Source organism: Ochotona curzoniae, unplaced genomic scaffold (genome assembly GCF_017591425.1).
Source record: "Ochotona curzoniae isolate NIBS_2020 unplaced genomic scaffold, NIBS_Ocur_1.0 contig_291, whole genome shotgun sequence".
In the NCBI taxonomy this organism is placed as follows: domain Eukaryota; kingdom Metazoa; phylum Chordata; class Mammalia; order Lagomorpha; family Ochotonidae; genus Ochotona; species Ochotona curzoniae.
In genome coordinates, this window is record NW_024465649.1 from 11,655,106 (window position 1) to 11,667,890 (window position 12,785).

General features: G+C 39.4%; 1 protein-coding gene across 3 annotated transcripts in view; it reads left to right on the plus strand.

Moving 5' to 3' along the window:
* USP24 (ubiquitin specific peptidase 24) overlaps positions 1–12,785 on the plus strand; it is a 130,973-nt gene that overhangs the window by 62,006 nt on the left and 56,182 nt on the right. For all 3 annotated transcript variants that reach the window (XM_040978486.1, XM_040978488.1, XM_040978487.1), the window contains exons 21-31: positions 227–303; positions 1,632–1,772; positions 1,937–1,990; positions 2,924–3,039; positions 7,626–7,692; positions 7,815–7,925; positions 8,530–8,628; positions 8,724–8,897; positions 10,377–10,462; positions 10,608–10,701; positions 11,677–11,832. In XM_040978486.1, coding sequence (XP_040834420.1) covers positions 227–303; positions 1,632–1,772; positions 1,937–1,990; positions 2,924–3,039; positions 7,626–7,692; positions 7,815–7,925; positions 8,530–8,628; positions 8,724–8,897; positions 10,377–10,462; positions 10,608–10,701; positions 11,677–11,832 — 1,175 coding nt within the window. The remainder of the gene's footprint in view (positions 1–226; positions 304–1,631; positions 1,773–1,936; positions 1,991–2,923; positions 3,040–7,625; positions 7,693–7,814; positions 7,926–8,529; positions 8,629–8,723; positions 8,898–10,376; positions 10,463–10,607; positions 10,702–11,676; positions 11,833–12,785) is intronic.

Sequence of the window (12,785 nt, forward strand, 5' to 3'; positions counted from 1 at the left end):
TTCTCTCTTCTTCAAATAAATAAATACTTTTTAAAAGTTTTGATTAAGTTCAGTTTACATATATTTTCTTCTGTTGCTCATGTTTTTAGTACTGTTTTTTGCCAAGAATCTTATTGTTAAATACCTCCCAGAGCCCAGCTGGGAGTTCTTGATTGACTTTGAATCTTTGCTTTACTGTTCTGTTACTTAGAATATGTGAATTTCATGTGATGTTCTGTAATTTCAGGTTTTAACTTATTTAAGACTTTCTTTGAAAATGTGAATCTCTGTGATCATCGTTTAAAAAGACAAGGAGCTCAGTTGGTAAGTACATGTGTTAGCTTTTCTTTAATAGAATTCCCAAGGCTTTTGGCTCCTAGTCTTACTGTCAGAAGGCCCTAGTGGTTCCATATCTGGTAACAGTGTTGTAGCTGGTACCGGGCATCACGTGACAGGAGACACGCAGAGTGTACATTTCTGTCTCTAGCAACCTCTGAGTTTCTTTTCATCTGCTCTAAAAACTTGTGGGGATTCCACTCTATTCACCGTGTCTGACCTTAATCACTTCCTGGAGGCCCTACCTCTAAATACCATTCCTGGATTGTTTGTTCCCCTCGGTACCTAAGACTCAGTACTTAAGACTTTGCAGTTTAAACTCCTGCATGGGTTTGGGCAACAGTACATTTTCAAATTATATCAGTCCATTTTGCTTAAAATTAGGTAATTTGAATAATCTAGAACTTTTTATTTCACAAAAAGTATGTTATAACCAGAGGCAACGTGGAATTTTGTTACAGGCCAGTTTCTCCCAGCCTGCTCCCTGTGCTGCTAACAGAGCTTCTCTAGACAGTGGTAGAGGCTTGCTATCCTGCACTACTACCTCTCACCAGCCTGCTGCAGAGCACAGCTCACTATTTAAATCTCTGTCTACTTCTTGCTGATGTGGGAGTACCTAGTGCCCTCATGTGAATGGGTAAATGCTGTGTGAGGGCACTTCCCTGTAAGTTTCACCCACCTCAGATCCAGCAGTAATGTGTACCACCAAAAGTAGCGAACTTCACAATTCTTGGGTCATAGTGGCACATGTTTGGGGGTAACATTTTGGAAATATTGAAACAGTATGTATAGAATATGTATGGTTTGTGAGTATGCTTACTTGTATGCCTTACAAAAATGAAAATCAAATATTACCTTCTTTCCAAGTGCCTTTCTTTTAGGACCTGGCTTCATGGAATGAGTAAAAATTTTATCAAATTTTGTAAACCTGAATCCTTCCATTTCTAGTTGAACTTTGGGAAAGTTAGATTGAGCCCCAAGAATCAGCCACCAGTAGTAGCTTGACTCCGTTTCCTTTGCAAGAGAATCTAATGAAGTTTGTGCCCCTCTAACTGCTATGCTGGTTCTGTGTGGGTGGTCAGCTTGGGATCATAAGAAGCTAGGAAAAGTTCCCACACTTATCCACTGCGGCCCAGTGTTTTCAGTTCCATATCTGTACAATTTTATTTTCAGATGGAAGTGCATTTTTGCATCTTTCATTCATACTGAACTGAGGAAATGAGGATGCCAGATATAATAGCAAATAGTTGTCTGCAGTTTTTGATCTTGTCACTTTATGTAATTTTTACATAATTTAATTTTTTTCTTTTGAACAGTATGTAGAAAAACTGGAATTGGTAGGAATGGATTTCATTTGGAAAATAGCCATGGAATCACCTGATGAAGAGATTGCTAATGAAGCTATTCAGTTAATCATAAACTATAGTTATATTAATCTAAATCCCAGGTTAAAGAAGGTAAGCATCTAAGGAAAGACATTGCTCATATATCAAAAACTGAAAATTATTTGTGTTTTGATGTTAAGTTGTGAACATTGACATTTTCCAGTGTTTTGTCTTGAATAATGACTGCAGCTAAATGCCATGGACCGATTCTAATTTGTGTCCTCTCTTTCTTTCAGGATTCAGTATCTTTGCATAAGAAATTCATTGCTGATTGCTATACAAGATTAGAAGTGAGTAGTGGATTTTATTTAAACACCTTTGAAATAAGCACTTTATGTTTTTCCTTTTAAATTTTTATATTTTTAGGTAACATCTACTTTTGATGTTTCAGGCTGGATTCTATTGAAGAATTTTTCAACAGTATACCATATTATGGCTTAGGGAATAGACATTTGCCAAGATGCCATAAATCTAAGAAATTCAGAAGTCTAAGACAGGAAATCTTTACTTCTTCCTCCTACTACCTCACTTTCCCAAGAACTGCATCTACCCTCCTCTGTACCCTTTGGAGTAGGAGCTGTTTTCAAAGCAGCCCACATCTGTAATAGAACTTTTCCTTTTTCCATTTTGTATCTACATTTGCTTCTTTTCCTGCCCTTCTCCATGCTTTTGCCATAATTGCTGTGGTATTGAAAGTGGTATAGGCTGACACTGTCCCTCAGAAGCTGGCTGTGCAATACCATCTCCGGTATGCATCCGGTGCCGCGTCACGCTGAAGTGTTAAACATTCGTTTCATTCAAAGTTTGTGTAAAGTTTACATCTAATAAAGAACATTCTGGAGCATAAAATAATACTGTTCCTAAATATCAGTAAATTGAACTTTTTGGTGATTAATGTATGCAAGAATCTATGCAGTATTTCTCAAATCATGATACCATTCAAAAATGTCATCATAAAAACATACATGTATTCAAGTTCCAGTGTGTGAGAAAGTATTAACAAATGTAGAGCAGTCATTCTCAGCTGGGCTTGCGTCTGGCTCTCTGCCCCACTGGCAGTGTCTATAGAGACCTTTTTGATGATCATGGCTCAGAGAGTGCTTCTGACCCTTAGTGAGCTCAGCGCTCTGTGAGGAGCAGGCCAGCTCTCTACACAAAGTTAGCCAGCCAGATGCCAAAGTCTATGCAAAGAAACCCTAGTAAATGATTATCTCTATTTGTAGGCAGCAAGTTCAGCACTCGGTGGTCCCACTCTAACACATGCTGTGACCAGAGCCACAAAAATGCTTACAGCCACCGCCATGCCAACTGTAGCAACATCCGTTCAGTCTCCATATAGGTAAGTGATTAAAGAAACAAAAAGCATAACACACACACACATGACTATCAGTTCACAGCAATAGTTGGTAACTTTTTTTCCCTTCTGAAGATCTTTTTGAGTGATGAGGTCCTCTTTTTAAATCCTGACCTTTACCAGCAGTCGTGTCCTGGAGCACTGCATTCCCCAGTACATTTGTTTCTGTGAAGGGCTGTGGTCCTCACCAGCACCACCCAGGTTGCCCTCCCCTGCTCTGGGACTCACAACAGATGCTTGTTATTGCACTTATTCCATTTAGTGAACTTTTATCCTGCTTCAGCTGCACAGGACAGAACAAAAATAGGTTTATCATATGAGGAATAATTTTAAATATTTACTTTCTAGAGTTTTTTCTTTGAATAGTTCAGTCCAGAGCACCAATAGGGTAAACAAAATGAAAGGTGCTATGATAAGTAGTCAGTTAAAATTTATTTGATTTTATTTATTTTCCATTTATTTATTATAGTTTTGTTATTTAGTTTTTCTAGTAATTTCCCTCTTGTTTTAAAGATTTATTTTGTTTTCATTAAAAGGAAGAGTTAAAAAAAAAGGCAGAGTTCAGTGAGAAAGAGAGAGAGAAAGAGCTTCCATCAGATGCTTCATTCCCCAAATGGCTGCAATGACCAAAGCTGAACCAATCTGAAGCCAGGAGCCTCTTCCAGGTCTCCCATGTAAGTCCAGGGTCCCAAGGACTTGAGCTGTACCCTGCTTTCCCAGGCCATTAGTAAGGAGCTGGATTGAAAGTGGAGTAGCCGTGATCTGAGTTGGTACCCGTATGAGATGCTGGCACCTAGAAGTGGAGGATTAGCCTATTGAGCCACAGTGCCAGCTTCTAGTTTTTCCTAATATTATTATTATTATTATTATTAAGATTTATCTATGTTTATTTAAAAGACAAATTTACAGAGAAAGGGAGATATAGAAAGATCTTCCATTGTCTGCTGGTTCACTCCCAAAGTGGCTGCAATAGCCAGAGCTGAGCCAATCCCAAGACAGGAACCAGGAGCTTCCTCTAGGCCTTCCCACATGGGCACAGGGTCCCAAGGCTTTAGGCCATCCTCTACTGCTTTCTCACCATAAACATGAAGCTACATGACAAGTAGAGCAGCTGGGACTTGAACCAGCTCCCCATGGGATCCCAGTGTGTGAGACAAGGATTTAGCCATTAAGCCAAAATATCAGGCCCTCCAGTAATTTTTGGTCAGCTCTTTAAGCCCAGGTGTATGTGTGAGAACTGTGATCTGGTGTCTCTAGTCACATTGCTGTGCTCAAGTTTTCACATATTACAGTAAAATCTGAATGCAGCATTTGCTGTGGTTCTTTCCTATTTAAGGACATTAGGTTGCAGTAACTACAGCATTTTGTAGGGTTTTATTAATCAGTCATTTACTAGGAAGTAATTCTCAGCTCTGGAAACCTTGCTGGGTGTTTCACATAGTCTTTCTCTATTCCTGGAGTTGCTGTGCCATTTGCATATTTTTATTCACATAGTGGATGGGTTTTTTGTTTGTTTGTTTTTTCAAAACTTTAGTGTAAAAAAGATAATCAAGTAAGTGTCCTTGCCCACATCCTCCCTTCTCTACCTCCATTTTTAAAATTTTTATATGTGAGGCAGAGATACAGAGAGATCTTCTCTCATTCACTCCCCATTGCCCAGAACAGTGTATCCTGGGCCAGGTTGAAGTCAGGAACCTAGAACTCAGAATTTTCCATGCAAAGTAGCAGGGACCCCATTACTTGAGCCATTACCTGCTGCCTCCTAGAGTACAGAGTAGCAGGAAGCTGGAATCCAGAACAGAGCTAGAATGCAAGCCCATGCACTCTGCCATGGGACGAGACATCTTAACTGCTCTAGTGAATGCCTATCTTATTTTACTTCAAATAGTTTGGGTACTATGTAGTTATGCTTTACTAATATTCTGGAAGCCAATAAAACTTCCCTCTCAGACTTCATTTTTACATGGCAGAAATAATTATAGATTCAATTTGTGATTAGAATATTTTCAGGTCTTTCGCATTCCGATGTTCTTTTATTAAGATTTCTAATGGCATATTGGAAAAATACCTCCATTTTTATGACTCAGTTCATAAGCAGTTTATCTGCTGCATTATGAGGTCTTAGATTGGAATTTCCTGGTTGCTATTTCTTTAGATGTGTGTGTGTTTTCCAACATTAATGTGTCTTTATTTCAAATTATTTCATATTTGGCTAACTACACCGAAAAACCACATAATTTTAAAATATGCTTACTGTAAGCTCTCAAGAGAAATTATTAGAATTATAATCAGATTGTTAGAATGTATCAGAATATATACTTTCAAAATTGAATTCTAGCTAGAATGTTGTAGTTGACTCTATTTTCCTAGGTTTTTTTGTGTTTTTTTTTTTTTTAAGAATTTATTTTATTTTTATTGGAAAGTCAGATACACAGAGAAGAGAAGAGACAGAGAGGAAGATTTTCCATCTGTTGATTCACTCCCCAAGTGGCCACAATGACCAGAGCAAGGAGCCTGCAGCTTCATCCTACTCTCCCACATGGGAGCAGGATCCCAAGACTTTGGGCCATACTCCACTGCTTTCCCAGGCTCCAAGCAGGGAGCTGGAGGAGAAGCAGGGTGGCTGGGATTAGAACTGGCACCCACATGGGATCCCAGTGCTGGTAAGGCGAGGGCTTTTGCAGTTAGGCTACCATGCTAGGTCCTGTTAATTTTTTCAAACAAAGCGACAGTGAGAAATGGCTATCCCATCCACTGGTTTACTCCTAAAATGGCTGCAACAGCCAGGGCTGGGTTGAACCAAAGGCAAAAACTCTATCTGGGGCTCCCACCTGAGTGGCAGAGGGCCAAGCATCTGGGTCAATTTCTGCTTGCCCTCTGGCCACATTAGTAACAACTGGTGCAGGTAGAACTGGAACCAGCACTCCAGTAATGGGATGCCAGCATCACAGGTCGTAGCATACCCTCTTACAACGTAACAGTGACTCTTTCCCTGGTTTTGAATAACTTCATCTCTAATTACTCCAGGCTATATATGGAGGGATTAGTTTCTCATTTGCAGAGCCTTTTGTATTGGGACTAAGTTAATCATTACTGTGGCGTAACTAACAGGTTATTCAACAGTTTCACTTATCACATTTAGATATTTCCTAAAAATTTTTCTTTTGAATTTTAAGTTCTTTCGATAGGCTGGAAAAGGAGTAATTTAGAACTTGGTTAGGTGTATTAAAAGAACTGTTTTTTGTTTAAGTAACATTTTTTTTTTAAGATTTACCTATTTATTTGAAAAGCAGAGTGACAGATGATAGCTTGAGAGAAAGAGAGAGACCTATTCACTGGTTCAGTCCCCAGTGGCCACAGTAGCTGGGCCTGGGGCTGGACCAGGCTGAAGCCAGGGCCCAAAACTCCATCAGAAACTCCTGTGGGTAGCAGAGGCCCAAGTACTTGGGCCAGCTTCCACTGTCCTCCCAGGCACTAATTCACATGGGGCTGGTTCAGAAACCTGGCAGCTGGGACTGAAACCAACGATCTTAATGGGATATCTGAGTAGTAAACAGTGACATGAGTCCCTATGCTATCAGGCTGGCTGTTCAAACCTGTTGTTTCTCCAGTTGAATTTCCAGTGTTACTAATCACCATAAATAGACTGTTGGTCGAAAATGGCAGTATTTCTTTTACTTTGTACACTTGATCTTAGCCAAAAGGCTGGGAAGCAATATACTTCTTCTTTGTAAAAACGAGCGTATTTGAAATGCCTAGATTGCAGAATAAAATGTTTAAAGATATTTGGATTTTCATTTTTTAATGTTAGTTATACCTAAGACTATAAAACAAACTGCTGAACACCACAGTCCTCTTATTTCCAATGATCTCATCTTCATTGTCTCAGATCTCATCTTCAAAAAGTAACTTGTAGTATATTTGACTGGTTTGCATTTATCTTCAGATTTTTAGGTAGCTGAGAACTCTGTTAGATTTCATGTGTTTACAGCATTTTATGACGTGGTTATAAAGAATCAGATCTCACCAACTGAGTATTTTTTTTTAAAGATTTGTTTTTATTTTTATTGGAAAGTCAGATATACAGATAGGAGGAGAGACAGATCTTCCATCCAATGATTTATTCCCCAAGCGACCATATCTGAAGCCAGGAGCCAGGAACTTCTTCCAGGTCTCCCACACGGGTGCAGAGTCCCAAGGCTTTGGGCTGTCCTTGACTGCTTTCCCAGGCCACAAGCAGGGAGCTGGGTGGAAAGTGGAGCTGCCGGAATTAGAACTGGTGCCCAGATGGGATCCCGTGGTGTTCAAGGCGAGGACTTTAGCCGCTAGGCCATGCCGCCGTGCCCACCAACTGAGTATTAAAGAATAGTCACGGACCCTATCCCACCTGTGCCACTGCTGTGAGCTTGTGGAGCCACCTCCCACTGCGTGACAGGAGAGTAATCTTGGCCAATTTTAATCTTTGCCCATTGAGTACTCCCTGCTTTTGTGGTCTTGGAGAAACAGATGAGAATAGAGTTGTATCAGCAATTTATTTCCAATACATTTAAAATCATTTTTTTACCCCCTAGGTCCACTAAACTTGTAATAATTGAGAGATTGCTGCTTCTGGCAGAACGCTATGTGATCACTATTGAGGTAAGCCTGTCTTTTTCAGGTAACTTCATCTGTAGCATTACCAGACTAAATGTGCTGTGCATGGATATTTGATGTGGCTGACGGTGGCACTATTCATTTGATTTCATTTCATGTTTTTCAAGGACTTTTACTCCGTTCCACGAACTATTCTACCTCATGGTGCCTCATTTCATGGACACCTTTTAACTCTTAATGTTACCTATGAGTCTACCAAAGATACTTTCACTGTAGAGGTAGGTGTACATTAAGTTCTACAGCTATGTATTTAATCTTGTTATTTTTATAACAACAGTATTGATCATGAGAGCTGTGTGAATGAAGGTTCCAAAAACCTTTTGGTAACACAAGACCTGAAATGAAAGGAAGCTGAGGAGTACAAGCAGATATACACACACGTATATATATACAAGTGCAAGGATCTAATGCAGTGTCGGGTAGTAATGAGGTGCTACAAAGAATAAATAAAACTAGGGATAATTGGCGGAGAGTGATAGGTGTGCATGGGATTTTTAGATGCAGATGAACAGGGAGGGTCTATATGAGGTGATATGTGAGCAAAGATCTGAATTACAGTGATAGAGTAAATAAAGGAAGCAGCAGGGCTGCCCATAAGCATGGTGGGTGGAGGAAGGGACACACCTGAGGAAGTGGAAGGTGCTGCGTGGAGGAAGAGCTGAAGAGTTTATTCTGCACATTATGGGGACACTGAATCACAGCAGAAGGCAAGCCTCATAAGGTGAGGGTTTTGTATCTGGGTTGTCTGTTGTGTTTCCAACTTCGAGGTTTAAACAAGTTCATAAATGAATTCTCTCATGGCTGTTTAATTTTGTGTTACAGGCTCACAGTAATGAAACCATAGGGAGTGTCCGGTGGAAAATAGCCAAGCATTTGTGTTCTCCTGTGGATAATATACAAATATTTACAAATGACAGTCTGGTAAGTTTAGAGCCACCATTTTTAGCACTTTAGTTTGATGTGAGTACATTTCCTCTTCCTTTCCCTCTGGATAATTAAGAAACCACTTTTTGCAGCTGACAGTAAATAAAGACCAGAAGTTACTCCACCAGCTGGGCTTTGCTGATGAACAGGTCCTCACGGTGAAGACCTCTGGCAGTGGGACTCCTTCTGGGAGCTCAGCAGATTCCTCCACCAGCTCCAGCAGCAGCAGCAGTGGCGTTTTTAGTTCATCATACGCCATGGAGAAGGTACTGAGTGGTTCATTTCAGTTTGAATAGAAGGAGTTGAAACTATTTTTGCCTGAGGCCTATGTGAATTTTAACTGTGTAATTGCTGAGATCCAGCTGGAGGAGGTGTGTTATTTCTCCGTCTTTAGAACCACTGAACCTTCTGAATCACTCACTGTCCTCTCATACATCTCTTCATTGAGTCTTTGGTTGTGCCCACTGTGTGCACTCATTCCCTTTAGTATCCAAACATGTAATGTTCATTTCTGCCATCTTAAAAAAAAACGTTCCCAGTTGCCCCTTCAGTTATTGAGCCATTTTCTTTCTCAAATTGGCCGATCCTCTTGAAAGAGTGGTTCTTCTCTCTTGTTGAAAAGAGTCAGCTTTTCTCAGGTTGTTGTTGCTCTCTGCTCTCAGTCCTCATCTGGGTTTGTTGTTTTCTTTTTAGAGAAAAAAAAAAAGATGATTTATTTATATAAATAGTGGGCAGTGGTTTTAATCACTATGTTACAGCTTCAGCCTCTTGAAGACCTGTCTTTATAATAAGAATTTAATAAATCCCACTCCAAAGGTTAGCAGTTAACAACAGAAACAGCTTACCTAGAATCTTCAATTTTACAACTTTTAACTCATACTTATCCCTTGTTTTATTGCACTGTTGCCACATATAAATTATTCTGTAATTGTACCTAACTTTCATTTTTAAAACCAGAGAGTAATACTTTAATCACATCTGAATCTTTCTATATAGTTCTGTCAGTTTTTTTTTTTACAAAAAAACAAAGTAACAGCTCTTTCTCAAATTATGCATTTGTATGTATATAAATGTGAGAGTTAACACACACACATTACCTTAGTTTTTAAATTACTCATGGCCTTGTTTTTGCTGCAACCAGCAGCAGTTATAACCCTTCAGTGTGCCTGCTCTCCATCATATTACCTAAGGGCCTTTGTGTTAAAAACTGTAGCTGTGGGCCCGGTGGCGTGGCCTAGTGGCTAAAGTCCTCGCCCTGAACGTGCCGGGATCCCATATGGACACCAATTGTAGTCCCGGAGGTCCCACTTCCCATCCAGCTCCCTGCTTGTGGCCTGGGAAGGCAGTCGAGGATGGACCAAGGTTTGGGACTCTGCACCTGAAGGAAATTCCTGGCTCCTGGCTTTGGATAGGCGTAGCACTGGCCGTTGTGGCCACTTGGGGAGTGAATCATCGGACGGACGATCTTCCTCTCTGTCTCTCCTGCTCTCTGTATATCTGACTTCAAAAAACAAACAAACAAAAAAACAAAAAACTGTGGCTGCTTCACCTCTTGGCCAACAGGTGGCTAGGAGAAGGGGGAGCCTGGAAGGTAGTGATTCCTCTGGTGTCTTCCCCATACGGTGGTCTTCTTTGCATGTGAACACGTCTTCCTCCAGCCTTCTCAAGGCCCTAGTGTTGGTAAGCTTGGTTGGAGAAGGAGAGCATTCTTTAAGTCATGTTGCTGTTATGCTTTTTTCCCTTAGGAAAAGTCTCTGCCTGGTGTCGTGATGGCTCTTGTTTGTAACGTCTTTGACATGCTTTACCAGCTTGCCAATCTAGAGGAGCCAAGGTAAATATAGATCCCTTTGAGAAAAAATGGTTAGTTAAAGAATTAAATACTTGAAACATATCTTATCTAACATTGCATCCTAAATGACTTTGTTATTGAAACTGTGGCTTATATGAAAAAAAAATTTAAATTTGAAAAATTTTAGGATAACTCTACGAGTGCGAAAGCTTCTGCTGTTGATACCCACTGATCCGGCCATTCAGGAAGCACTTGATCAACTTGATTCTTTAGGAAGAAAGGTATGAGTGGCATAAATACTTAACTAGCATGGGAATTTTATACCACGAGTCAGTAAAAATGCCAACTTGAAATCACATTAAACTGTGTGATATCCTCTTCCCTTGTAATAGTTTTTCTTCTTTTGAAAGATACCTTTGTTCTAAGCAGAAATGAGAGTCTCATGCTGACTTTCAAAGTATTTGGATAGTCACCAGTGGCAACAATTTAGAACTGAGCCTCTAGGTGTCATGTGTTGGGAAGTGAACCCAAGTAAGATAGTTATTTGTCTGGGATAATGTTGTAGTTCCAGTCCACTTGAGAAGGTTTCCTTCTGTCATGATACCTCACGCCATCTGATTGTTGTGGTTTGAGTTGCTTGTATAGATTATTATTTAATTTTTTTCACATTTGATACTCAAGGTTTTTTAATTTGCAGAATGCTGTTTCTTTAGAAATTTTGATATATATAGAAATTGGCTTTTATATTGTTTAATTATGTGCTCATATACATTTAGGACAAAGTTGTTGTAAGTTTTGTATTTTATATTTTGGTGGTTAAAATTAAGATCAGCTCTGTCATGTCATTTATAGCTGATGTTTTCATTTGAAAGAGAGATAGGAACTAATATTATCCAAACTTTATTTCAAAACTCTGATGATACTATAACAATCTTAAAATTTCATTATCATTATTGAGAAGTGTGAGTTTTAAAATGCAAATTTAAACAACATTGCCAGTGTTCCTTAGAATGCATTCACAAAATATATGTGTATATTTGCATGTTGTTGAACACTTAGAATTGGTGTGAGGAGGTTTTATGTTTTAATACAGTGTAGTTTATGAAGTTAAAGTTATTGGTACAGCTTATATTAAGAGGGAAAGGAGCATTTACATTAACAGGAAAGGAATATTAGGAAATGTTAATAGTAAGATCTGTTCTTTTAAATTTAAGCTTCTAAGATGTGTGTTTTCTGTTTTCCTTCTTTAAACTTAGAAAACGTTGCTGTCGGAATCAAGTTCTCAGTCTTCAAAATCCCCATCCCTGTCTTCCAAACAGCAGCATCAGCCAAGCGCCAGTTCCATTTTAGAAAGCTTGTTCCGATCTTTTGCCCCAGGAATGTCCACCTTCAGAGTGCTTTACAACTTAGAAGTAAGTCTGGTTTCTTTTTATTTGGTTCTGACAGATCCATTGTGATTTGCAGATTAATGCTTTCAGAAATCAGAAATAGGTTGACAAAGTAGTATTAAAATGGATACTCTGTTATAGAATTAGATTAAAGAAAAAGAAATTGAAACTTTCTTGGATCTAAAAAATACTCAATTTTCTTTTGTGTTCATTGTTACACTTGGAAAAAAAAAAAATCCAGCATGTCTCTTGCCTTTCTCTAGAGTCTGTGTAATAGGAATTATTAGTCCTCAGCTTATTTTACTAAATGGATCCTCAGTTTCTAAAACACTCTTATAATTTTTTAAAATGAATGAAGCTTCATGAGGAATTTGTCAGGACCCGTGCTATTATGTTTCAAAGTCAGAAAGCAAACATTGGATGTATTAGAGCAGAAGATGATCAGCATTGATCACTCAGTTCTTCAGCCTGCAGAGTTCAAGATCAATATCTGGTGATGTCCCACTTCTTACTTCAGACAGCTATCTATCCCACACGTCACCTGGCAGGCAGAGACAAGGGAGCTCTTTGGGGTTTCTCTTTCTATTTGAAAGGTGGAGTTACAGAAATAGGTCTTCTATTCGCTGGTTCACTCCCCAGATGACCACAACAGCCAGGCCAAAGCCAAGAACTTTATCTGGGTGTGCCACTTGGATGCAGGGGCCCAAGCACTGAGGCCATCTCCCTACTGCTCTGTTAGGCACCTTAGCAGGGAGCTGGATAGGAGACAGAGCAGCCAGGACTTGAACTGATGCCCATATGAGATGCAGACGTCATAGGCAGCAGCTTTATCAGCTCACCAAAGTGCTTTGTAAGAGCACTAGTTTTATTTGTAAGGGTTCCACCTTCATGAACTTATAACTTTCTTAAGGCCTTGCTCTTAGTGCCTTCACACAATACAGTTTCACAGTATTATAATTATCTACTTCCCTAAACTA